At 41.0% G+C, this 27,842-nt stretch overlaps 1 protein-coding gene across 1 annotated transcript; it reads left to right on the top strand.

Moving 5' to 3' along the window:
• Positions 1 to 338: 338 nt before the first annotated feature.
• On the top strand, positions 339 to 27,842 carry adgrd1 (adhesion G protein-coupled receptor D1). The gene is made up of 26 exons (XM_061072291.1): positions 339 to 392; positions 499 to 535; positions 912 to 1,028; positions 1,517 to 1,615; positions 2,036 to 2,158; positions 2,254 to 2,430; positions 4,496 to 4,753; positions 5,953 to 6,020; positions 6,548 to 6,697; positions 6,818 to 6,868; positions 8,145 to 8,268; positions 8,611 to 8,718; positions 10,343 to 10,418; positions 11,225 to 11,366; positions 19,639 to 19,712; positions 20,318 to 20,441; positions 23,067 to 23,170; positions 23,497 to 23,608; positions 23,916 to 24,069; positions 26,282 to 26,348; positions 26,559 to 26,625; positions 26,777 to 26,868; positions 26,979 to 27,105; positions 27,206 to 27,247; positions 27,559 to 27,651; positions 27,747 to 27,842. The coding sequence occupies exons 1-26, from the start codon at positions 339 to 341 to the stop codon at positions 27,840 to 27,842; spliced, it is 2,736 nt and encodes a 911-aa protein (XP_060928274.1).

Genomic DNA, 27,842 nt, shown 5'->3' with positions numbered 1-27,842 from the left:
CAGATGCAGACACAGAAACTCAAAGAAACAAGGACTGGTGCAGAGTGAGAGTAAAGATCCCGGATAACAGTTTTTCTGCGTGGAGGTGGAAGTTGTTTGTTTTTTATCATGAAAGGACACACTCTTACGTTTTTCTGCCAAATGCCAGAACTTTAAATTGATTCCCTTTACCTTACCGGGTTTTTAGTTGTTTTTTTTATCTTTAAGTTTGGACAAATGGACTGACCAGAAGTTTTCACATCTTGGAATAATGAGTGACTCCTCCAGGATTCACTTCTACATGGAGATTTAACAGTTGTTTTAGGAAAAAACTGTAAATCGTCAATTTTCCTGAAGCTATGGAATTTTCCTTGCGATTTCACCTTTTAACAGTTTTTGTCTCAAGTATCAAGGTAAGCTTATGAAAACACATTCAATCCCTATTTTCTAATATAAACGGATCATCTGTTACATATGTATATATAGCAGCTTTTATAAATACATTTAATTTCTTTACAGGTTTATGCTCAAGTGGTACAAGCTGTGAAGCATCCAGGTAGTGATGAATTTATGTATGAGTGGTGTCATCGCTTTTATTTCTCCACAGTGTTTTAAATTGCCACATTTATATATAGTTACATTATACAGCTGTTTTGGATTAAAATATGCAGTGAACTTTAAAAACTGATTATTTTTCTTTCTTCTAACTGCCAAGCAGAGGGTTTTATTGATTTGTTTACTGCTTGTCTCATTAATCAGAAGAGTTAAATAAACAATTTATACATCTGTTATGTTCATTACGATCAATCTTTTAATCCACCCAAAATCCAAAGCGGTGTGCCAGGAAAATCGATTTGGAGTAATGAAACCAAGGCTGATTGGGGGGAAAAGCTCTTTCTGGATCCTTGTTTACCCGTGAACTCTCCGTCCAGGCCTGCAGGTGCTGGGCACGGCCTCACATTATTGGCCTCTCGATGCTGTGGACGGAATCCATGAGCTGTGGGACCAGATTGGAAAGAGACCAGGTTATATTAACGGAAGTAACATAAGTATGTGCATACATAAACAGTTTTAGCTCTATACACCACCTTTAAATGGCTTTGTCTGGATGCACTCTGCATGGTCTCAAGCTGTTTTGCACCATCCACCTTTCAGCCACAGCCATCATGCTTTTTAAATGTTCTCAGAACTAATACAAGATTCATCACTGAAATTATAGGATTAAATTAAATATCCAATGTGTGAAGTAATGTGATTTTTAAATTCTGAATTACTGTATTTGCAGCCATGTTGTCAGTAAACCGGTTAGATAATGTTGTCAAAGAAATGTTGTTGAGGGATCAGGTATAGACTTGAGCATGATGTGTGGAGTCCCCGAGTTTCCTTCGAGCGCTGCCACCGTGTGCTCAGCATCACTCTGTCTCATACCTGCACACCACGTTCCTCCTGTTGTCCTGCTTTCACTGTTCTCCTGTGTCTCCCGTTCTGTGTCTGTATAGGTGTGAATCACTGTTGTCTCTCCGTTGTCTTTGTCCAGCTCTCAGAATCCACAACCACACTGTGCTCCCTTCCTCCCATAACTCTTCCTATGTGTATACCAATGACTCTGCCTACACTAACATTTCTGCAACAGTAGGTGAGGATCAAATCACTTTCCGCTCAGTTTCTGCACCATCCACTGCTCTCTGTTTGTCGTCCGTATGCACACACGGTTGATTTGAGCATTTCACACTTTTCTCCCTGTTCAGTGTCTTGCCTGTTCAGCACGAGATTAAGAATTCTTGTCTTTTAATTAAACCAGCATTAAGTCAAACGAGAATTGCAAAACACCAATACGTTTAAGCAACTGTTAATGTCTATGATATTTTTTTATGAGACACCAATAAAGCAGATCAGTTAAAGAACAATTTATTATTAGTTTACTGTTAAGTGTCTTTTTATAATTGTATTGGTTAAATGAGCAGATAAATAAACACATATTTGTATGACATGTCGTCAAACTTCTGGCTCCACATTTTCAAGCACATTTATGTCCCTGATTTGTGCTTTGTCACAGACATAGTTGAAGGAATGGTTAACAAGGGCATCTTTCTGAATGGAGATAATGGCGGCACCTTCCTTCACTTTGGAAACTACCAGAACTCTTGCATCAGTGACCCTACTTTGTGTGGTCCTGAGGGTGAGTGCACTGGAGCTAATGCATCCAATAATATTTCAAAACCATTTTCAGTCTCTTGTCTCGATGGTGACAAATGATTTTCCATCATCCACTAGGGATTACCTTCTCCTTTTTTTGGAAAAACCATGAAGTCCAGTCCCGCTATGCTGTGGCCTCTGGAGGGAAAGTTATATCCAACGGCTTCTCTGTCTTCACCAATCCCCATGGAGGTTATGTGGAGTTTTACACTCGAGGCAACAACCACAGATGGAAGGCCAACATCAAAGTCCCAGGTACTGTGACTCAGTCTGCCTTTGTATTACTTTTGATAGCCCTTGAATTTTGGGCAATTTTTTACAAGTTTCTTTATTGAATTTGATCAGACAGAAAGTCTGTCCAGACAGTTGTTTTAACAAGAAAAAAATATTTTTGCCGTATCAAAAAGCATAAAAAAATATCATGGATGTGTAATGACGTGATTATTTCCCTCTTTAATAAGGTTGAGTTAGAAATGTGAAACATAACACGGGTTCAAACTTTGACCAATACCTTTAGCTGGCTGAAAATAAAGTTTGCAGTCATCTGAGATTAAATGTTTTTTTGAAAAGTGTTTTGACAAAAGTGAATAAACCAAATGAGGCTTGACATGATGTGACTTAAACAAGTCCGTACTTTTCTCTCAAAGGACTTCTGTCACCTTTGTTTTTCCAGCAGTTACTTAAGCTTGTGTTCATGGGGCGTCAATAATTCAATGTTGATGTGTTGAGTTATAGAGGATTAAGTGTCATCTTGTTCTCATAGAGTGGGACATGTCCAACTTTGAGGACATACTGTCCAAATCTGTCAATCATCTCTTTGGTGTTTTACAAAAGGGAGGAAAACCTCGATGTGCCCTCTGACCAATGTCTTCAGAATGTTACACCAGAGATAAAACTCTCGCCATAAATAAATGAAAAAGAGGGTTGAGCTGTTTAAAGAGGGGGGTGGTCTGTTGCCCATGTGTTTTATATTCTGACCACAAATGAGTAGTTTTCTGGTTGTTTTGCCTTCCTGGCAGACATGGTTTCAGACAGTGAATGTATTGTCTTTTGAGAATCTCCATATTGTTGGTTTACCTCAGAGAAACGAGATGAAGAAAGTTTTCTTCTCTCTGTGGGTAAACTTAAACTGTAAAGAGCTTTGAGGACCAGAAGAACAGCAAGGACAAATATAACATTTAGGAAGAAAGGAGTAGTTCCTTAATCTATTAGTTGGTTGAAATGAATCAGCAATTATTTTGATGAATGATTATTGATTGGAGCTATTTCAAACAAGCTAACATCATATTAATTGTAATGACTTTGGTGAGATACATGAACTTTTAATCTAGTGCCAACATCAGGGGATACTTTTTATTTAGACCAACACTTTGGTTCTTGAACAAATACCTGCACGATGTGAATTGACAAATGTATTTCTGAAAGTTTTTTTGTGATTGTGTTTTGTGCTAACAGTTCTAGCTTTTAAGTCTTAAAAATGCAGATATTTCCTGGTTCCAACTTTATAGATTTTTAGAGTTGATGCTGTCATATGACAATAAGTTGAATATATGTACAGATTTCAGACTGTTTTGAACTAATTAAGCTGAGTGGATTCTTGTTCTAGAGGAAACTGCAATGGACAATTTTTCATTACTGTCAGTCAGATAGCAACTATGTTTTTTAACATACAGAATGTGGCTGTCAAAGTGTAACAGTGTTACAAAAACTGAGCTCAATTTACTCAATCTCAAGAATCAGTTCTTTAAAAACATTTGTTTACGAGATTGATTCACCGAATTGTTCAGTACTTGACTGGAGCTGCGACTGCATGGTCCCACCCACTGAACTGAAGTGCAGCTGAATGGTGTATATCTGGTTACTCATAAGTCCCCACACTGAATATCAGAGATAAATGCTATTTTCAATATCTTTCAAGCCTTTTTAACTCATAGACTGTTTGGAATTTAGCTGATATTTGCTGGGTCTGATTCCGGCAGAGAGTCACTGACTATCGTTCAAGGCTCATGTTCCCTATGTGTTACATTCAGTAAACACATCACTGATTATACACTACTTCCATGCAGTGGAACAGTGAGTAAGAATGTTAGGAAGTGATTCCCTTCAGTTCTTTCACCCAAAAGTTTTCTTCCACTGTGTCAGTTAAGTAGCTACGAAAAAGATAAGCTGAAGTTCTGTGTCTGTTTTGACCAGTTTGTCCCATTAGATTTATTTAGCTCATTTACCCACTTTTGCACGGACATATCATTCACTGGGCCTATTTTGTAAAACGGCTGCCTCTACACAAACCATTATTCTCCATTATTCTGTGTGTTTTCAGGGCCTTACTGGACCCACATTCTCTTCACATGGAGAAAGACAGATGGTCTGAAGGTCTACATCAACGGCACCTTCACTGCCGGCGACGCAGCTGGCAACGTCTCGGCGAACTACGGCGACCCCTACCCTGACCTGGTCATCGGGACTGTCAACGATAAGGCGTACGGTCACTTTTTAACAGGCGCTTTTGATGAGTTTGTCATCTGGGAAAGGGCCCTTCCGCAAAACGAGATTATGCTCTACTACAGCGCAGCCATAGGTAAGAAACCACGCTCTATTGGAAAGTATTTCCTGTCATTCTAGGACAAAGCATATCTATTAAAGTTCTTCCTCCATCTTGACTCTGCACTGAGGAAATCGGGTTTAAAAAGCAATTTCCGTCCTTTGCAATTTAACATTCCGTCCACAGTGTTCATGCATAACAACAAGATATTAAACTGTATAAATATACCAACCTCCCTTTCAAATGTCTCTTCTTGCCCAAAACTGTTTTCTGACCTTGGACGATATAAGTGCCATGGCTCGCATAGTTCTGCCTTATAAGTATTTACTGTATAAGAGCGCAGAGGCAGGTTGGGCTGCAGGGGGCAGATCATTTTGTTTCAAAGTGACAGCTTTTAACACGCTAGGACAAAACCCCCACACTCCTGTCTGTCTTTGCTCTCTAACTGTTTGTCTCCCTTGGTCAGATGTACAGTGCCATAAATGGACAAAAACATGTTGATATTTATGAGAGCTCAGAGTTCAGTTTGCTCAGGGATAATAATATCAAATTTCCCAGTAGGTTCAAGGAAATGTTGAAAGCCGGAGGAAATACATGTTTTATGAAACATGCTGATTAGTGAGGGTGCATGCTGTCTCTCCCATTGTGCGTGGTGTTATGTGAAAACTATTACTGGATGCTGCTGGAGCTTCAACCGATCACAGTGTGTGAAGCGTAAAGTGCGCACTGCCTTGATTTCTTCTTCAAAGTCGTTACCAAAAGCGATATATTCCACAGACCATTACCAGACACAAAGAGCATGAGTGTTATGGTTACAGAAAAATATTTTTACTTCTCTAGAGCCCTCATATAAAATGTTGCATTGCACCAAAGATGGGCAACAATGGTTCACACTGATACCGTCTGTCCATATATGGCCATTTTCTGGTAGCTACTTGGTGCCGTTTTTTAAATTAAATGACAGCAAAGACGTCAAATATATCTCAGCCTTGTGCAGAAGCTGACGGCAGAATATTATGTATGACATAGCATGGTCCTTCCTCGTAAACTTTAATCTGCACGGTGAAAGTTTGAGTCTGGTCAAGTTCAACACAAGCTCTAATAATAAAATGACAAAAAGGCAGCGTCTGTCTAAACTTGGAAACCGTCCAGAGATAAAGAGTGAATAACACCTGCAGGTCACTGGTGCGGTTCCTGTCCCATTTTAATTAAGTCTTATTTATTGTCTTTTCTAGGTCAAGCCATTGTCTCTGCCACAACACCCAGATCCTTCAAGGAAGTCATTTCAACAACAACAACAACTGTAAGTGTGTCCGCTTAGACTTAGCAAAGCACAGATACCAAAACATGATGTTATACCACATTAGTAAACACATTTTTCAATGTACGTTTTGCTCACAAATGCAGCATCCTCATACACATTGTATGATATAATTGGAGATGTGTTTTAGGCAGAAAAGTCATCATGGAAGAGAGATAAATGCTTTTGTTGAATCAGTAGAAACACAAGCGTCTCATGAGCGAATGTTTAATTCTGAAGATAGAAGAGGGGGGAAAAGGGAAATGGACAGAACAAATGTGAATAGACCACTGTTTATTAAAGGGCTTCAGAGGTAGAAAATGAATAAGAAAGAAAATAGAAGACAGCTGAGACAGCTGCTCAATACCACACAGAAAATATCTCCCTGTAGGGCACTAGGCGAAACAAGAGCAGCACTGAATTACTTGTCCAAAGAGAATCCCCCGAACTCATCCATCACCAAACATCCTGTGTATGTTGGAAAAAGTGCCTGCAGATTTCATTAGGTGCCTGATGTGCTGTCTTCCCAGAGAGCCACTGCAGTGAGTCCTCCTGTCATCAGCAGTCAGGGGGAGCAGACCCAAAGCCCCCCGGATCCGGACCCAATGCCAGTGTTGGGCTTCCTGAAGGTGATGCCCAACAGGACCATTCCTCACAACACTGCCAACAACCTCACGCAGGTCCTGGAGCACAGTCACACACACACATTTTACACTACAAAACCAGTTCACACAAAGTCGCGATGCCCAACTATCCGAATATGATGCAACAATTCCTTGATGTCCACTTTCTTCCCGCAGGCTTTTCTCAAAAGTGTGGAAGAAGTGTTGTCCTCTCCTGGGCTGCCAGAGGTAAATGAGTTCACGCTGTTATTGTGCAACGCTCACACATGACATAATGTAACATATGCAATTTGGTGAAGACTTTAATCCAAGGCACTTAAGAGCTCTATGAGCTGGATATTTTAACATATTTTTGGCTTATCTGGTGCCAAGTGCAATAACAGTATCTGGCAGTGTGCCTGTCTGTACACATTTAATAAGAGAGTACTGCTGACTACAACACAATGCTCTGAATGTAAATGTGCAGCTTCCTGTACTGTACACTTATCCTGGCCAAAATCGTCTCGTTCTCATATACAAACACATTATGGCCAGAAGAAAGACATTCTGAGCAAGTATGTGGTTTGAGAACATTTACAGCTCAGAACAAGCAGGCTTGTTTTTGCACGAGCAAGCTGAACCAGATGTTCTTGCATGAGAATGTAAAAGTTGGGCGGGAGATACTGTGTTCAGTAAACCATCTTTTGATCTTGTGATTACCTCTTCTGATCAGATTGGTGAATATTTCCCTCTCTATCCAGGGTCCGTATTGCTTTTATTTTAAAGCTGCATAACTTGCTAGTTTGCACTTTGTACTTGAGCCAGTTGAAATGCATGTGCAAAGTCTGAACTCAAATGTTTGTGTCATATAATTCCTGGTGCATATTTGAATAATCTTCAATGACCCTATGTATCTTTTGGGTGAAATAATCCATCAATGCTCTAACATCTCATATAACACAATACACAACTGCTTATTTCAGTTCACTTCAGAGTTTCAGCTAATGTTTCAATTCAAACAATCCACTGACTTAATGGCTCTTGTCTACTTGTATTTCTCTGGCATAGCTTAGCATTATAGCTATATGCTAAACTGTAGCATTAAACATTAAAAGATAATTGTAATTTGTAGCTGAAGTGGCCAATGTCCAACTGCTGAAGTAATTGTCCCATTCTGATTTTGTTCTCATTCCATAAAGGGAGACTCCAGCTGTATTTAGCACTTCCATTAAGTTGGAGGAGAAAATGTATAAATAATGAACAACCTTTTAGCAACAGAGGCCAAGATAGCCTGACTTTTACTCTCTGTGTGTCAAACTCTAAAAACCCTGGATTTCCTTGTTCCTTCCTGTCTGGTGAATACCTGTAAATACTCCCCCACTTGTTGCACAGACTCTCTGCTAGGATTTTTAGGTGTGCATCATCAAAGTTTCCTATGGGCCGTGGGAAAGTGAAATGAGTGTCTCACACAGTGTCAATGCACAATCATTTGATTGTGGACATTTGTTGTGTGTTCGTTGAGCAGCAGTCCAGCCCTGTGGTCAGCGGTCTGATCGAGACCGTGGACCGAGTGATGGAACACATGGTGACGAACCTGGAGCCCAGCCCGAACTCTCTCATCACCCTGGGTGGAACGTCTTTTGTTGCAGGTCAGTGCGCCATCAGCTCCCCATAAGGTGACTCACTGTTTGTAGTGTGTGTGGTCAGGGTTATGGTTGGAGGACACGGAGCATCAAGCTGACATCATTTGTTTTCTTATTCAGAGGAGAACTTGGGTAAGATAAGCAGGAATCCAGCCCCTCCACGCCGCCTCTCGTGGGTGTGGGTCTTTTTTGTTTGTATAACACTTTGTTTGCTTCTAAGCCTGCTTGTGTCTTTCTCCCGAAGGGTCACTTGACATCTTTGACCCTCCCCTGATAAAGCTGACTGGATGTTACACTTTTGATTTATTTTCTCTGTTCTCACTTTTTTCGAATATGTGATCCCCACAGATTATTCTCTCATGAAGGTCCCGCAGAACTACAACCTGCAGCATTATCGCTTCCCTACACATGGCAAGAGCTACATATCTGTGCCTGGGGAGGCTCTCACTTTGCAGAGTAAGTGTGATATTGCAAAATATATATTCAGTGACGTGCCTTGTGTGATGTACACAACATAATTGTTGTTATCTTGAGGCTTCTCTCTACAGAAATCTTTTCGTAGCCCTGACAGCTCAACGCAACGCAAAAAAAATATGTGCAAACAGAGAAAAGATTTGTATCAATTTATAACACAACCAAATACTCACAAAATCACTTTAAGATCACAACACATTCGAATTTTTTCCAGGGGACACTAAAAAGTGAAAAACGTGGTTGCCATGGTTTTTGACTGGTGAAGTCACAAAAGATGGCGATTCTTCAGAAATAAATGTAATGCCACATTTAAAAGACAATACATGTTGGAATATTCTAACTGACATTGGTCGGTTTCTAGATGGATTGAGTGTATTTTTCAGGTTGTATTGAATTGGCTAAAGTATCCCAACCATGTTCATCACTGTCAGAAACCAGTATCTAGGTTAAATGTGAATGCTGCACAGTATTTGGGCTCTGCTGCAGCCAAGAGAAAATTGTCCAGCAGGGAGACTCTCGTTATTGGCCTGTAATTTATTATGCTAAGATTTAAGAGTGCTAACATAGCGTACAGTGTAGGACAGGAGTGCCATGAGAGCCTTTGTGCAGCTTTATGGTGCACTGTAGAAGTCCAGCTATGGCTTTAATGTTGGCAGTTACCCTTTTATTCAAAACAGAAAGAGTGAGAGAGAGAGCACGTTTTCTCCACTTTCCTCTGTCATTAAAAAGAATGGACTCACATAGCGGAGTAGAGGAGAGCTGTAATTACAGTGGGCATTAAAACTGTGTTTGTTTAACTTTGTGTTCAGGTCAGATTCTCTTGGCTGTGTTGCAACTGTGTTGCCGTACGGACACTAGAAGAAACCCTTTTAATAATTCATTGAAATGATTATTGTCAGAAATGGAATATAAGTCATTGCTGGACACATTAGTGCCAGGACCAAATTAACTCATATAGCTCTGAATACCTGGCTGTATGAAATGCTCTAAGGGGAGGTTTTATATCCTAATTAAATACAGAGAATTTGACACATTGGTGTGTTTGGACACTGTAGTATACTTTGATTTTTTTCTCATTTTCTTCTCTCCTGGCCACCTCAAGATCTCTTGTGGAACTTGTTCCTGGGGGTCATTCTGTTGAAACCATTTTTTGGAAGGGTAAAATCTCCCCTGTAGCATACACAGCGCACATTTGTTTGACATCAGCAGGCTTTTGTTGTCCTAGTCGGTGGGGCGCGGGTAAAAGGTCTTTGAAGGGAGGAACAGGACCATTTAGGATTTCCTCCAATAAATTGTTTATCTTGCACCGAGCTGGATGATAGGTCGGATTACGGGTGGGGGATCAAACCCCCTGCACTTTGGGTGAAGTCATGTAGAGGTTTAATAAGACTTCCCGACATCCATGTGTTCTGCAACCCCTCTCCCTTTCACTTTTGTGCGAGTATACAGTCGTCCTATTAGCCTGCTAGTGCCAGCGTGCTGCATCGAGGCAGTGTTAATTAACTTCCCTTCTTTGTGAGCATTTTAGCAGCACCGCTTTACATTCCCGGCCTTCTGCCCATGATGCCTTTCACATTCATCTATGAGTTTTCTTCCCCCCCCCCAGCTCAAACCACCATTGTTGGCCTCTTCTACCACAACATGCACAGCTACTACAAGGAAATCAACCCGGTCAAGACCAGGTAAGCGGAAGGGACAACACCCACGGTCAAAAGTTAATTGAGGTAAAGCCCAGCCCAGTCCAATCTTATCACATTTCAATTTAAAAGCTTTAGTGTACCAGTTTAGTTTTGGCAGTACCCACTTCCTGTGCGGGGAATGAGGCCCACTGGTCCTGAGACGCCCCAGCTTCCTGAGCCACGGAGCCGCTGATGCCTGGAGCCAGGGCCTTATCTGTCCTCTCGCCTATCTCTCATCTCACCACTCACCCTCCTCTTACTGATACACCCTGCTATTAGCGCTTCATATCCCTCTACCCCTCCCCCCAGTTACTGTCATATCCCTGGACCAGCTTGTTCCACTCATTCTGAAGTGTTTATTTTCACTAAACCTGACACGACAGCAATTAAACAACATGTTTTTTCGCAACTTTGCCCATCATAGAAGTTAGAGTACAGGATGTAAAATATGTGACATTCGGAGAGATTGTTTTTCCCGTGGCTCTCCCGCGGCCGGGCTCCTCCATGGGTAGGATGGTACCTCTGTATCTGCTTTGATAGAGAAGTGATGCTTGTACGACGCTGATGTCACATATCAGATGATCTTGAAAGCCTATTGGTGCCAATACTGCTGTTGTCTGAATGATCAAAGTCCCACTTAAATGTGACTGTCCTGGGCCCATATGTAACACTCATGTGTTGACGTAGGTGCCAGGTTACAGAGTTTTCTTTTCTGATTTATCTCACTCTATCTGTTTGTGTCCTTCCATATCTGTGCCTCTTACTTCTGCCTCTGTTTGATTTAGTTGATCTCTTTTTTTGCTCATTAGGATTAACGAAGCCTCTGATTTCAAGGATCACAAGATCCAGATAGCGAGCTGTCTCATCTCCCTTAAGGTGGAGCCTTCACCAGCCCTGTCAGTCAACCTCTCTGGAACACCTCTCATCAAGATTGTCCTCACACACGTTCTGGTAAGTTTCAGTGTCCTAGTTTCTTCTCATTTGACTCATGTCTTTATCTACCATTTACTTTCTGGGTGAGTCAGTCATACGGGAGGAAAATGTTACGCTGTTCCATTTGGCCGGCACAGCTATTAGGTTCCACATTATTCAGAGGATAGATGGCCATGGTCTACCTAGAGTAGCCGGATTCTTCTCATGTGAAAACTATCTTCTCTATTTTTGGCATTCTGTTATGTAAGCAGACGAGTGTGTGTCCCTGACGGAAGCGAGTGCAGCTGGGTACTCACCAGCACAAAGAGCGAAGCCTTTTTTGGTTTTCGTTACAAATAATTTTTCCCTCATGGAGCATGTGGCTTCCAGGGAGCAAACTGATTATGGATATTTCAACTGTAGGCTTAGGGTGCTTTGAAAGGGACAATAACTTTATTTTATGAACAACATACTTTTCATTGCTGCTTTATGACAGGGGCCGCCGTGCCAGTTTTCCATGGGAAATGCCGTTGAAACTCATAATGAATATAAAGTCAAAAATGTGTATCGTGTTAGTCTGCTTCCCTGTAAAGTCAGAAATGTGGCAGAGCAAGTTTACTTTTGTAATTTCTTTTCAAATTACAGGATTTTTTTAAAGTTATTATTATTTTTAACTAGATGAACAATGCACGTGGCATTAATAATAAATGTAACAAACCCCTAATAATGTACTTCTGATTTACAAGACACTTACAAGAATTATATGCTTTTAATTGAATTGAATTACCAATATATTTGTTTTCTCTCTTCGTGGTGCAAATGAAAACCATGCAGCTTGATGAAACCATGGCAATATTGCTTTGTTTAGCGTCATTTTCATCTGGGGAATAAATGTTTATGCTGAAATTATCTGGCCTGGTTCCTGTGACAAGGATTACTTTGTTTGTTTTAGCGGACACCATGGGAGAGGCTGTAAGATCTCCTTTGTTTTGGGAGTGCTGGAGATGCTCACCAACTCTGCTGCCTGTTGAGTCAAGGTGTTTCTATTTTAGTTGGACTGCCTTTCACCTCTGATGTAAGGATAAATCAGCTCTCTTACATTCTTTCCTCCCTAAGCCATTACAAATAAGCTATTATACTTATTACCAAAGCATACTGATTGGATCGCTCCATGCCAGCACTTCTCAGCGGTGCTTAGGCTGCATAGTTTGGACGATGATTTACATTTAGGGGCTGCATCGTAATTTTGCTCTGAGTGCTTTTGGCTGTGAACATGTCCAGGAATGGGAGTGTTTTGCTACAGCTGGATTGCAGTGCAGACCTGAAGCTGGATTTAGTCAAAAAAGTGACTATTTTTAGAGTTTTAATGTCTTTGGCAACTGGAATATATTTATCACCTCCCCAGCTTAGAGCGAGGGAGGGTGGCTAACACGCACTATGGAGCAGACCTTTGCTGCCATTGTTTATGTCGTTGTTTACTGCCTGCACAAGTTCAATCTTAAAGATGTCCTCTCATGGCACCAGTTCGGTGGGCGAGAGTACGTGATTTGCAACTGACCGCTGTGTTTATCCCCTGAGAATAGACAAGCACCCATATGACTTCATTAAAACCGAGCGGGGGGGCTGACTGTGTCTAAAGCAGAAATATGTTTGCTTCCTCATCTGTCTTTTCATGCTGTCATGGTTACAACAAATCCTGTATGCCTACTGTCATGGCTCAAACCCAAAAGCCATCCATCTTCTCTATCTGACACCTACCATGATAAAAGGTGTCGTACCGTGGATTGATGGAGTCACCGACATGTAAAAAGAACCTTGTGTCGTGGCAGGTAGCACTAAGTGAAGGTCAAAGCCATGCGGTAGGTGTCTGAGTGACCTCGCAGTCCTGATTGATGCCCTCTGAGCTCACTGAACAGCCCGCTGAGGTCATGCCGTTCCCAGCTGACTCAGTCAGAGCCGAAATTTCGCCTTATGTGGCCCAGAGTGGGTTTGATACACAGGCAAGGTGCTATCAAGGTTGCTGGAGGCCCACGTGCTTTCTCACGCCATTCAGCTGCGGTGTTGAATGGACCCTGGCTCCGTCAGTGATTTATTACTGTGAGTCCACTTCAGTTTGAGAGGGTTGAAGGAAAGAAGAAGAGAAGAAACAGGAGGGTGGGAGGCCTTGGGGTCTGTAGTTAAACATTAATACATACATAAAAAAAGGCCAGCACTGCCTCTCCGTCCTCTTCTTCTGTCAAAGCATCACACTCTTGGTATGAGGTGAATGAATGGAAAGATTGATTTCATGAGCAAAGTTAATTTATAGGGGTCAAAACTGAGAGGATTTTAAAAACAGATTTTGACCAGGGGGGCCTGACTTTACAGGCTTATAAAGCAGTGTGTTAGTGTGGCAGCTGAGGGGAAGTATGGAGCAGGGTGGCAGCAGAGGGAGACTGCTGGTGGCCTCGATCTGCCCCTCAACTGAATTGTATTTCATTACATTTGTAATACAGAGATACAAATTAGTTAATATACTGCTACCACTTAATAGACGGTTTTACCAGAGGTTGAGTGCTGGATTACCTCCTGGCTGATCTTGTTTTGGAGCTGAATATTATTTTTCTTAAAATGTTATTAAACGGTTGGGTATTTTGTCTTTTTTACAAACACTATCCATCAGTTAAAATGTTCATCTATAGTGACAAAAAACTGTGAGTGTCTAAGTTTTCCATTATGTTTACCCATCTGTTCCTTCCCGTAATGTAAATTGAGTTTTGGTGGGAAGTGAGTAAAGAGTCAGGGTCGGCGAGGAAACTGTGCCTCGTGTTGACAAAGATGTCTAGACTTGTTGGAGCTTCCCATACACGTTGGGAATAATGGATTGATTGTTCACCAACTTCGAAAATAGGCACGTTCACTTTCCGATACTTGCACTCCCTAATCATTTAATCATATATGCCAACACTGGTATCAGTTCTTTCTGCCACAGTCATAACTGCTCTTTATTTTGCCAGTCTTTTTATAACTCCCAGCACACGCCCAGCTTAAACCTTGTGGGCAAAGACTCAACTCCCTCAATCTCTTTCTCCTAACCACCCACACCCATCCACACACAGGCGCAGGCTGTGTGAGCCAATATGCTGATCAATCACAGATGGCGGGCCAGCTATTGCTCTGCCTCTCTTGCTAAAAGATTCTTCTGCATCCCCTCCCTTAAAGGGCCCCCTCTCTATCACCCACTCCAACCATGAGACCACCACCTCTTCTTACGAGCTGAACAGAGGACAGAACTAATGGACCTGGTGCAGATTCTGTCAGTTTGAGTGTGTTCCTACAGAAACAATAATACCATTTTGACAACTGATTAACGACTGAAGTCTTGTATTACTCATTCCGGGTTTTCCCCAGGTTTACAAACGGTGATATACAACTACAATTGTCGTTGAACATCGCAGCCAAAATGTTATTGTTGACCCTAGTTTGACCAAGTATATTTCCCACATTTTAAACTTCCCTGCAAAGGCTCAAAATGCAGCCCTCAACTTGTCACGCCGGCAGAAACAGGCCAGAGACCAGAGCAACAGTGTAATGGTTCCTTATGAAAGCCCGTGGGAATTGAACACATGGAAAGGCATGGAAAACCTCTCCCATTGTGAGAAGGAAAAAACGTGTCACATTTGTTGTTTCTTACCGAACTGATCTCCTCTGTACAGAGTTTCTGAACATCATCAGCGCACCTTATTGAAAATAGTTCTGTAATGTTTGGGCTTGTTTCAGTGTCCCCGAATTTCCCTCACACCCTGCACGCCTATCAGCACGGCCCGTTGTTTTTCGATGTCTAGGCTACCTCAGAGACTGAGCTGAGACCACAGCTGCATGTCTTATTACATTTCCCCTGACAGCATGATCTCACTCAAGGCCAGTTGTGTTTTGCTGCATGGATTCAGATCGTTACTCCACATGCTGTATGCGGATCGGCTTAAGTCTGGCCTGTGATTGAAAAGCCCTGTTACAACAACGATGACATCTGTGCTCCATCAGCGCGATACTTTAATATATTGACCTCAAGGTGGTTCAAGGGGAAAGTTTTTCTCAAAGTCCAAAGCTGGTTGTTTGAATAATGTTAGGCCGTACCTTTCCCAGACATACTACAACAAAGAGTTTCCTCTCTTTTCTAAATTTAACAGCAGTCAATGCAGCATTTGGGAAATGTGTGTATGACCTCTCTGTTGTTATACAGAACAATTTAGCCATTATCAAATCCTGGCTACATCTTAAGCCTCTCTTTCAACAAACACTTTCACCTACTGTACACTTCAGCAAAGAAATTATAATAATAATGGTAGCTTCATGACTTTATGTGCTGTTATGGGCCCTGATGGCAGCTACAGTTGAAAATTGATATCTATACCAAATGTAGAAAGTGCAGCCCAAATTACACCCTGGCGCTCTGTGCTCCCAAATATGTGAAACGTTTGAGGAAAAAGCAGAAGATCGGCCAGTTATATTCACTCTCATACACACACACAGAGTTGTGTAATGTTTAACTGCTCTTTTAAATTTAGCACAAACCAAGGCTTTTATTTAGACTCCTTTGCTCCTGAAATATGCCTCACTGCTCTTGTGGCTGCATATTGTTGTACCAGTGCAGGATGGAATGAGTGGGTGTATGCATGACTGTTTCATTAATGATATTTTACATTTGTGGGAAAAAAAGAAAAGAAAAACCATAACTCAAGGTTCAATCACAAGCCCTTTTCGTAGCGTTTAACCAATTTGCATGCTCTCAAGTTCAAAGTAAGTGGAACTTAGAGCATATTTGATGAAATATATTGTCCACTATAACTAGAAAAGATATATTTTCTAAATCTCCATTTGAGTTTGTTAACAGTACAGTGTTGACTCTTAGTTCACTGCTGCATATAATTACATTATAATAATGTATATTTTAAGATGTAACTGTGAATACAAAGCTGCATGTAAATAGTTTCACTTCAGTAAACTGTAATTGTTATTTCAGACAGAAGTATGGGCGTCTCTCTGAGTACCAGGCCAATCCGTCTGTGTTGAGTCTTGAGACTTGGATGATGGTTGTTGTGTAGTTTTCTCCATCTTTTCTTTATTTGCGCCTTGTTTGAGATCCAGCTGTCAAAAGCCGAGACGTAAATTGGCCAGGAGTTGCCCATGTCTTGGGATTTTTCTGAGGCATATACGCTCGACCACAGCGAGGCTCCGGCTTCCAGCTCTGCCAGTCACGGGAGGTCTGAGAGACACCACAGAGGACAGAGAGTCTTGCCTTTTTACAAATTGCTGGGTTCTGAACGTCGTCTCTGACTTAAAGGCTTTTGTGATGCATGAGAGTGTTTATTTTTGTCCTTCATCGATTTACTCAGCAGGCTCACCACTTATTAATAAGAAAAAATACGAGGTGTGCTATTTAACAGAGGGACGTAGAGAACGGATCCGATGAGGAGCAGTGGTTCTCATTTTGACGTTATGGGCCTTTTGTTCCCAGTTAAAAATAATTGGCGTGTTGGGCTGAATGGCTGATACGGGTATATTTGTATCGGGGAGTCAGCAGGATACACCATTATATATCTATTATCTAAAACATTATCTTATTACCTAGTGTGTTAGTGTGTTATTAGTGTGTAATGATGACCTTTATTCGTCCCACAACAGGGAACTTTGCAAGTTACAGCAGCAAGAGGGCAGTCAAAAAGAAACATCAGCAAGTAAAAGTATATAAACTTGCAATACTTCGTTTTTTTTTATAAATATATATATATATATAATAAAAATAGAATAAAGACAAGTATTTACACCGTAAAAAAATAATATATACATTGAGAGAATACATACAGTGGAAGGTACTGCTCACAAGCCATGGAATTGCACAGACTGAATGAATATTGCAGAGTAAAACCAGAGTAAAAGTGCAGTCCCTACTGGGTGGGTGTAGTTCTACTGGGAGCAGAGCTGGTTGTATAGTTTTTCTGCTGCAGGAAGGAACGGCCTGCGATACCTCTCCTTCAGACATTTTGGGTGCATTAGGAAATCCAGATGTTTTAAATTCCACCCTGTGTCCTCAAAATAATCTTTCTACGCAGCTGAGCTCAAGCAGCAGATGTATTTTGTCGGAAACATACAAGTATTTGTGATAATCAACTCATGCCCATTCAGGTTCAGCTCGAGAACATTTGGAGGAGTCTTCACCCCTTGGTTGGTTACTACTGGATTAAATGCCTAACACTTTATGAAGTAGTCAAAAAAGTACATAAACAATTATTGAAATAGTTCTTTCTTCTGTTGAATATTGAGATTGATAACTTTTTGATATTTGTGAACTGCGGAGGAGGAGTCAGGGACATGTGGTTAAAGTACGAACTGTGGAAGCTGTGGTTGACGACTGCACCGAGGCAGACATGGCGACACAGAAGCGCCAGAAACACCATGACTATCTACGATTTATCAGCCTCTCTCTCCGTCTCTCTCTCAGAGAGTCTTCTCTTTCATCAGTCCATCACTCTACATCACTCTCCCGTCACTGGCCCTCGCTCCCGCTTCTCCCTCTCTTACCCTCTGCGTCTATTCTCCTTACAAGGCTCAAATTGATTTCCAAGGCGGCGTTTGCTGGCCTTCTGTTGCTAATAAAGAGTTGGAGCGCCAGCTGCAGTCTTGGCTGGTATAGATGCTGAGGCCGTGGGGCAACGGAGGGTGGGACGTGAAGGATGGGGGGGGGGGACGAGGAGGGGCGGCAACAGCCTGTTCACAAAGCTGGGCCAGATCTCCGAGTGCATTTTAACACTCGCCAGTGACTTTTGGGATCCTGCTCCTCGCCTCAGATAGCAACTCAAAATCCCAAAATGGATATTCCACAAACAGACAGTTGCTATAGAGGAAGAAAGGCCAAACAGCACCTCTTGTATGTCTGTTAGTCTTTTAGTCAATGTATATTTTAGCTTGTCTCGTGGGTATATGAGAGTTTGATGATGATGGATTGTTTCCCCTGAGCCAGGGATTACAGTTTGTGCTTAATGTGGGTAATTAGTCTTCCTTCATTGCACAGGAACAATAAAGGCTCAGCAAGTGTAGAGAACAAATATACCGCGTTGAAGCAAGACTTACAATTGTGTGCAGATTACAGTTGTTTCTCTCTGCCATTTGCTTTAATTTAAAACCCCATAAAAAAGTGAATTGTCCACAGAGGAGCAGTAAATTTACCCAAGGGCCTGCATGCAGCTCCTCAAAGCTGGCTCAAGATGACAGTGTGTATATACTGCACACACACTGTCTCTCATGGCTGTTGGACGCATCGTCCCTCCGGCGCCGATGTGCCAAACGAATATCTATGTATTGCATTCATCTTCAGGGTCCCAATACATTATGACTAAAGAGCTGCATGTGCAAAACAGACAGAATGAGAGCAGCGATTTGGTTACACAATGAAGTCAACGTATTGTGCTATGCTTTGTAATATGAATCACTGGGCCCGTGTGCCAGGAAACAGACAGCCTGACTGTCAGTTTCACTCTCACTCTCACTTTTTCCAGAAGGAAATGGTGCAGACACAGTCCATCTAATCATACACTTAGTCTGCGAGTCGAGTCGGGGCCCGGGGAATGAGTAGAGGTGTGGAGTCTCTCGGTATCCACCCAACCAGCCAATGGAAGTGTTGTTTTTTTTTCAGATGACAGACCGAGGAGGGTAGCGGTTCGACCTGGAACCAGGGCCAAGCCCCGATTACTGCATTCTTGCACTGTGGCCATTAGCTCACTGTCTCCTGGGAGTCCAAATACCATATTAAGGAATGACATGGAAAAAGTGATTTTATAATCAAATATAATCAAATTCCTAAAGAGAGTATGGATTTCGCCCCAGTGTAATAATCCCCTTTGCTCAGTGTCGTTCTGCCGCTTATCGCGATCTCAGATCTTCTACGTTTAAGTCCCCGTTTTCTGGACTATAAGCACCAGTGAATCCTTTTTTATTTTGTAAACAGGAAAAATGAAAAATCTGTTTAAGATTTGTCACAGATACCGGAAGAGATTATTTTGTTTTGCTTTTATCTTTACTGAACAATTGAGATCTGATGCTGTTGTCGAGTGTGCAAATGGAAAGAAAAAGCCAATGAGCATTAAGCATTACTGACCAAAATATTCCATGCTGTCATTTGTATCAATTTTCCTAACAGGTTGCTATTAGTTTTAGGACAACAAAGCATGTACTTTAATTCATCAGTGTTCCCCATAGAGCAAATGATTTCCTGTATCAGATACTTTTCTCTCACAATTAAGGTCCTCAACTTCATTCAACTTTTCTTTTTCAGACCAAAGAACAGCAAGACCAAGTTCTAAATCAGAGCAATAAAGTCTTCCTCTACTGTGCCTTCTTGGACTACAGGTGGGTGGTGATGTAAATACAGCTTGTCTCAATCATTCATTCAGATGTGGAGCCAAAGAGATTTTGATCTTGTTTGTTGACTCTCTGCATGTTCTTCGCTTTAGCCTTTAAGTTTTTTAATCATAAAAAATGACCAGTGACTTGGAAAAGGTGCATTTCCCCTTTTCAAATCAAAACCATCCAGAGTTGCATGTGCTGTTGTTTCAGTTTGGCACATCTTGAGCTGTAGTGCTGTGTGAAAAATATGGTGATCTGATAAATGGAGCCAAAGCACCTTTTCGACAGAATAAATCATTTTAAAAGGGAGTGTGTTTTAGTTGGATTCAAAAGCTTCCTCTCCTTATTCCTCTCTGCCTCGAAACTCAAGAAAAAATGTGAAACAGGCGATGGTCCTGTCAGAATGCCCTTCTAACTTCAGCTGAGAAATTTCTCTCTGTGCCTCCCACTGTGGATCATATTGAGTGATCCCTGCCAGCAGTGCTGCTATAAAAACCTTGTCTAGCTTTTTTTATATGCGCTAAATTTACTCTTCATAGCATCGGTATTTTAATATACTTCTGAATAAATTCTTTCTGTGAATAATTCATAATTGCTGTGTTTTCCAGCTCAAATGAGGGAGTGTGGTCCAACAAAGGCTGCGTCCGTTCAGATGGGAACATGACGTACTCTGTGTGCCTGTGCAACCACCTCACCAACTTTGCCATCCTAATGCAAGTGGTTCCCATAAAGGTATAACACTGTGGCTGCACTTTAGAGCTGCTCTAATATTTAATGATCAAATGACAAATGAAATGTGAAATATTTGCTCATCATCATGAACACACAAAGTATTATTACACCTCAACCTGCTGAGCCTTAGCCTCTTAACGTGTATCATTTTGACTTTGGAGTCCAGAATTTTGATGCTTGAGTCACTCTCACTGTTTTCATGGTCTCATCTCCAGCATGTTTTCAATGATAGACTCACATGGCAGCCAGATAATGTCAGAGGTTGGTGAACATTCAATAAAAGGGTTAGGGTCAGGAGGTCCGACTCCCGTGGCTCAGGAGGTAGAGCAGGTTGTCTACTAATCAGAGGGTTGGCATTCAATTCCCATCTCCCTCATTATGTGTGCCCAAGTGTCCATGGGCAAGATACTGAACCTCAAATTACCTGTCACGGTTGTGCTGGTAGTGGCTTATAGATGTACTGTGTTAATGGGTGGCTGGCAAACCTGCACTGTAAAGTAAGGAGTCTTCTTTGAGTGAAGAATATAAAAGCACAATATAAAATACAGACGATTTACCATATCTCTGAGGGTTTAATGGGCATCTCTTATCTTACACTATAAGCCATATCAACCGTATATCTATTGCGCTTACAGCTTCTTGGGCCACTAAATAGGGTTGTATTCGTAGAATTTATTATTGTTGAACTCTTTCCCAGAAGACATTTGTTAATATCATACTGGGAAAAGTCTCAGATGGCTGAGTTCCACTAAGCTGCTTCAGGTTCATGTTCTTGGCCCTCGCTGTATTGAGGTATCTGCACATGAAACTCTGATTAGCTGAGTCCCAGTGGCCTCTCACAGTACTGCAGACCAAAAACTAATTTCCCCCATAGACAAACTTTGGAAAAAGAGACATCTGGAGATCTGCTGAAATGGTGCTTTGGACCGCAAACAAGTTCAGTTATCACTTGATTCACTGCATGTCTTTTTTTACCCATGGAGTTTTTATATTTGTAGCACCTTTACTGAGCCTTGAAAAGGTTTATATGCTCAATGTCATAGTCTATGTGCTGAGTGGGAGCTTTTACACAAGGCCAGTAGGAGAAATGTACATTCAAAATAATGGCCACCATCTTTTAGTCCATTATGGAGTTTTTTTTAATAAGCCCTGGTCCTGGTATTTTGTGTCGCTCACTGGGATTCTTCAATTAAAGGAGCTATAATGCAATTAGTTACATTTTTTTGCTTTTCCTGCTGTGACATGTCAAAAATCTGCTTTGAAATATGATAATTAAAGGTCTTCTCCGTAGTAACTTTAATCTGTTGTTGAGAAATTGCCAGAAACAGTAACCGTCCAACTTACTTGTAGAAAGGTTTATCCATCTGTGCTAGTCATATACACACGTGTGTCTTTGTTACAAAATAAGAGGATTTGTAAGAGGATAATTTGGCAGGAAGCAGCGGTTCACCACACAGTAACCTGCCAAACAGAAGCCCTCATTGCAGCCTTTGGCAGGTTTATCTTTCCCCCATGTGTCCGTTGTAAGCAGACCAACACGGTCACAGTATCGGTTTCTGTGGTGGTTTATACAGACAGTCTGTGACTAAGTGTAGTTATTTTGGGTCACTGCGCAGGTCAGCGGACCAATCACAGCACCTTCTCAACAGTTCAAAAGTTGATCCTTTGAAGCATCCTTCAAAAACTGTCCCTTTTTAAAGCCTCTGGGGTAATCTTCATTCTCTTCACCGAAGACATTTACATTATCTGCATATGGGTCGATGTTGAGAACCCAACCTGTACACACCACAGTCTTAATCTTTGTTATACGAGAATATGCACCATGGGAGTGCGGTCGACATCCACAATGGCTACTTTAAATAGAGGACGTCTTATTGCAGCTAAGTGGGCCACTGCTGTTTTTTAAGTATAGATTCTGTTTGATGCTATACTTGCCCTCGGCCACTCTTTAATTAGTGGGCCGCCTTATCCCTCAGCTGCGAGGGAACATCCCACATATCCCTTTCCTGGAAGGCTGGGACTCCTCTGCTCTTGTAATGACAAGGCACATGTTAGGACGATTAATAGAGAATCTAACCCACACATTTAAAATAGCATGAACACCAACACAGCATTGATGCATTAGACCTTATGCAATGGAGGAACATAATTATCACGGCCACTCTTTAACCTCTGGGAGAGAACAGTCTGCGTGCTTGATGGCCGTGGTCCTCAATGATGCTGCGTGCCTTTCTGCAGAAACCTCTCGTGGGAGATATCCTGAATATGTAACTGTGACTATTATGTTTACTTTCTTTTTATAAACAGGCATATATTAATTATTACTGTTGCAGAAGTAAATTGGGACCTCAACTCTAGCGTTTTACCGACACGAAAGCTTTTTGACAGTGTCATTGTGTTGAGAGTAGAATGTCTGAGAAATATTCATGAGAGTCTGTGCTTTTTTCATCATCACAATTTCCACAGGGGCCCTTTGAATTAAAAGATGAAGGCAGAATGAAACAAGCTGAAATAGCTTCACCCGTATGCTGGAGGCACAATGAACAAATCCACCATAAAGATAAAGAATAATGATTTTACATGTTGTCTTTTCCATTGTTGATGGTGATTTGTCTCTGTGCACAGCTCACTACTGGCCACCTGGTGGCACTATCAACCATTGGTTATGTTGGCTGCTCCATTTCTATCTTGTGTCTCACCATCACTCTCGTCACCTTTGCAGTCCTGTCGTGAGTATCACCAGTCAGACAGAGTTACACGTATACTGCATGCACTTTATTTGATTAACCTGTATAGTTAATTTCATACATGAAATGTTTTCAAAGCTCTTATATTACATGTACAGATAGAATTTTTGTTTTTAAAGAAATTTTGCTTTACACAACTGAACATCTCTTTTATGGTATTTGATTATGTTATTGTTCAGTGGATATCTATCAGTGAATGTCTGTCTCGTGTTTTTTCCTTTAGTGGCCATAAACCAAATTGCCTTCAGGATTAATAGAGTTGTATTGTACTGTATTGTAAATGACGTTGTCCTTCTGTTGCTCTGCAGGTCAGTGAGTACCATCCGTAACCAACGCTACCACATCCATGCCAACCTGTCCTTCGCCCTCCTGGTGGCTGAGATCCTACTGCTCATCAGTGCTCGCTTTGACCCGGGCACGGTAAGTACACAGATTATGTTGTTGATCAAATCATTTTATTATCCCAGAAAAAAATTTAACGATGTATGAAGCGAATAAAACATGTTAATTGTGGTAAAAAGAAACAAAAACTAAATGATTAAAATTATGAATGACAAATAACAAATCTAAAAGAAAAAGGTGAAGAAGAAAGACGGAACAGAGATTAAAAGAAAAAGACAAGTGGGGATAAGCAAAATGCCTGTGAATAATAAAGCAGTCATAGATCATAATGAGAAGAGAATGTTTTGATGATAAAAGCCTGATCTGTTTCTGTGCCGTGTCCCAGCTGCCCTGTAAGGTGATGGCCGTCCTGCTACACTTCTTCTTCCTGAGCGCCTTCGCCTGGATGCTGGTGGAAGGCCTCCACCTCTACAGTATGGTGGTGAAGGTGTTTGGCTCAGAGGGCAGCAAACACTTCTACTATTACGGCATCGGCTGGGGTAGGTCTGCTGCTCCAACACACTCAGACAAAAAAACATAACAAACCCATGTCTCACTTCTGCCCGCCACTTGTTCCTTTGCGTGATGTTTCTGTGTGTGATTTCCATTTCATCTCATGTTATTCTTGTTTGAAGAAAACAGTATCCGGTTTTTATTTTATTGTCCCTTATTTGACCCAGTGTTCCACCTCTGCCTCATGCCAGGCCATTAGTGTGAATATGATTTCACTATTTCTTTATTCCACATAACTGGTCCATTATTATTTGTGGCAAATAAATAATTCTGACCCTGCTTTTGAAGGTCTGAATGTGCTTTGAGTTGCATTCCAGCATAACAATTGCCTCTCCTGATCACAGCAAACCAGAGTTGATGGACAGATGAAAAGAACCTGGGACATACGTGTACTGTCTTTGGCTGCCGGGGAATGCATGGTCTCTCTTTCACATGCTGAAGCCATTAGAGGGAAAATGATCCCTTTTTATTACTTCCTTTCTTCTGGCCAGAGTAAAATTTCATCTGGTGTGGCCAACTGCAAATTATGTGCTGGAGAGTTGTCAGACAGTCTGAAGTATAACTATTATACATAAAAATACTAATTTTTTAATGAATTGCTGCTGCTATTAGCTGTGATAAAGGCTGCGGACTACTTTATCTCATGTTTCCTCCCACAAAGTAAAAGTTTCCTTGTGCTGTAACATGCTAGAAGCCAAAAGATTAAAACCTAGTAGAAATTAGCAATTAGCAGCACGGCAGAAAAATAAATCCACTACTGTGTTTAAGTATGTGGAAAAGTAAGTATGTACAAAGACAGATGCTGCTTGGTTGGACCACAGTTTCACAGTCGTCAATATTTGTCAAATTAGGTGAGGCAAGTGTTAAGATGATGCTTTAGAAGTCTTAATACCATATGAACATTTTTGAAATCACTATTTGGCTATAACATGTGCTAACTTAGACTCCTGTGGCCTTAGTCGAAACCTTTTCAGTCCGCCAGACTTTTCCTGATCACGTTTTTGTTTCCTGTTTATATAAGAACATTTGAATGTTGGTGAATCATGTCGATTACCATGCCTGCATCTGGGCAACAGCCCCAGAATCAGGTCCAGAGTCGGGTGGAGCCTCAGATTTAGTGCGTGACTTGACTAGATTTCATGGAGCAGTTTTGAAGATACTTTCAGTATTTGTGCTGTCCACAAGCAGGAGCGTGGGAGCAATGCACTTTAAACTTGTTGGTTGAGGTTTTTTCCGCATTAAATAAAATAACTGTGTGCCAACAAAGACAAGGAAGCAAAGAAGAAGCCTAGAAGGCAAACATGAATGTAAACAATGCACAATTTAAAATAAAATATTATTATTATTCCTATATCTACACAGACCCTAAAGTCCTGACAGGTGATATTTTTGCGCACAAGATAATTTAAAAACCATGTAAGCATCTCCCACGATGCACAAAGACTCAGCTAACTGTGGAATGACATATAATTAAATTCTTGCTGCTATTGTACAAAGACACCAGATTGTCATCATCAGGAATATTGTTTGCTGTTCATACATTTATTTGTTCTCACAAGATATGTTTCATGTGCCAACAAGATCTAATCTATTACCTGAAGGGACTTTATAGTCTGCTCCATAGTTTTGTAAGACTTTTATAGTAACACATGCAGGATGTTTGTGGGGCCTCAAGGATCAACCCAGTGCCTGTTGCTGGGAAACCAGGAATGTAAACAAAATATTATTTCAATTTTTATACATTTATTAAGAACACCTCCACCACTAGGGGACAATGCTTGTGTCTTGAATTATGATTCTATCTAAATGCCCTTATTTGTGTTTGTGTTGATCTAGTGCTGGATTATTTTTGATTTCAACATGTTTTTTTGAGCACTGACGTCTCGTTTATTAATGTGTATTTGTTTGTAGGATTTATTTGAAAGTATACAATGGATAGGTGAGAAGAAAAGAAGGGAGAGGGAGAGCGCATATGACAAGTAACAAAGGTCCCTGGCCAGAATCAAACCAGTCACACTGCACTCACAATATATATATATAACAATAAACTAAAAATGTATAGCAGATGTAAGTAAGCTGCTCCACATCACGTTATTGCCCCAGGGACCAGGGCCCCTCATCACACAAATCCAGTTAGGGTTATTATGTGACATTAGTGAATTTGTAACATGTGTGTTGATTTTCTTTGTGTTTTATCAGGCTCTCCATTGGTCATATGTGTAGTGTCCATGACATCAGCTCTGGACAGTTATGGCGAGGTTGACAAGTAAGTATGACCTGCACTTAAAAAGATAAATATATATACAGGATTATGTGGAATTCATTTGGGTCCATTAAAGCTTGGTGGTGTTGTGTAAGAATGACATAACCTATGAAAGAAAACACATTAAAACCAATGCCTTCAGGTTAACAGCTATAATGTATATCGTTCAATGTGATTTTTCTTTAACTCCTGCACCTGTCTTTGCTTTCTCAGCTGTTGGCTTTCACTGAAGAATGGAGCCATCTGGGCTTTTGTGGCACCGGCTCTGTTTGTCATCATGGTGAGGAATTTGCAAAAATAAGCATTTGTCATCTCCCCATTGCTCCCCTTATATGATGGACATTTTAATCTGAATTCACTGTAAACTTTTATTCTCCTATGCCAGTGCATTTCATCTATATTCACAGTATAAGCTCTCTTCTGATCTCCAGGTGAACATTGGCATCCTGATTTCTGTGACCAGGATCATATCTCGAATCAGCGGAGAGAATTACAAGGTTCATGGAGATGCCAATGCAGTCAGGTTAGTTTATGGATTTTCATGATCAGACCAATCAATTTTTAAATCATTGATTATTGTACTTGTATTAAAAGCTGATAATATAACCATGTTGTCTCTTGTTTTGTGTCCAGGCTGACAATAAAGGCTGTAGCTGTGCTGCTTCCTATACTCGGCATCTCTTGGGTCTTTGGTGTTCTTGCCCTTAACACGCACTCTTTGCCGTTCCTGTACATCTTCGCTGTGTTTAACTCATTACAAGTACGTTGTTTCACTATGGGATCTCTTCTTTTCTAAATTGTGTGCAGTTATTTTTAAATTTCCTCCCAAAATTGACACTTTCCTACCCTTTTTCTTTCAGGGATTCTTTGTTTTCTTATTTCACTGTCTTCTCAACTCTGAGGTAAACACGTTGGATATGTTATATGATTGTTTATATTTTTTATGTCATGTCCTATTCTAGAAAACACTTCAACACTAAAATATTTTTTTTGTTAAATATACTTATTCACCTTGACAAGTTTATAATGAAAGACAACTAGCATTATAGACCTTATTCAAATGATTCTTTACTTACATTTATGTTAAAGGGACATTATTCTCTGTTGTGATCTAATTGTCTGGAGTAAAGTGAAACTGTGAAATAAGTGTATTTGTACTTGATTTGTGGCTCAAAAGTGGATTGCATTTGTCACCATAAACATCTGTTTTTAGGTCAGAGCTGCTTTCAAACATAAAACCAAGGTGTGGTCCCTCACCAGCAGCTCCATCCGAAACATCAATGTGAAGCCCTTCAACTCGGACATTGTGAGTCCTGCTGTTGGATGCTAACTTAAAAAAGGAAAGCTGTTCTCTTGTTGTCAGCCTGTGTCTAACTCTCTCCTTCCCGTCTTCTCATCTAGATGAATGGAAACAAGGAGGGTGTGATGCCTACCAAGATGAACACATGGGACAAAAGCACCAACTCAGCCAATCGTATGGACCTCTCCGCCGTGTAG

The sequence above is a fragment of the Limanda limanda genome, chromosome 5 (genome assembly GCF_963576545.1).
Source record: "Limanda limanda chromosome 5, fLimLim1.1, whole genome shotgun sequence".
Taxonomy (NCBI): Eukaryota; Metazoa; Chordata; class Actinopteri; order Pleuronectiformes; family Pleuronectidae; genus Limanda; species Limanda limanda.
This window is presented reverse-complemented; position numbering and strand designations above follow the sequence as displayed.

What these genes read in the sequence shown, in the direction of transcription:
- adgrd1 (XM_061072291.1), top strand. Translation starts at nt 339, where the DNA reads ATGGAATTTTCCTTGCGATTTCACCTTTTAACAGTTTTTGTCTCAAGT. An exon ending in CTACTACAGCGCAGCCATAG is followed by an intron (nt 4,754 to 5,952) that starts GTAAGAAACCAC and finishes TGTCTTTTCTAG; the next exon opens with GTCAAGCCATTGTCTCTGCC. An exon ending in CTGTGTTTAACTCATTACAA is followed by an intron (nt 27,106 to 27,205) that starts GTACGTTGTTTC and finishes TTTTTCTTTCAG; the next exon opens with GGATTCTTTGTTTTCTTATT.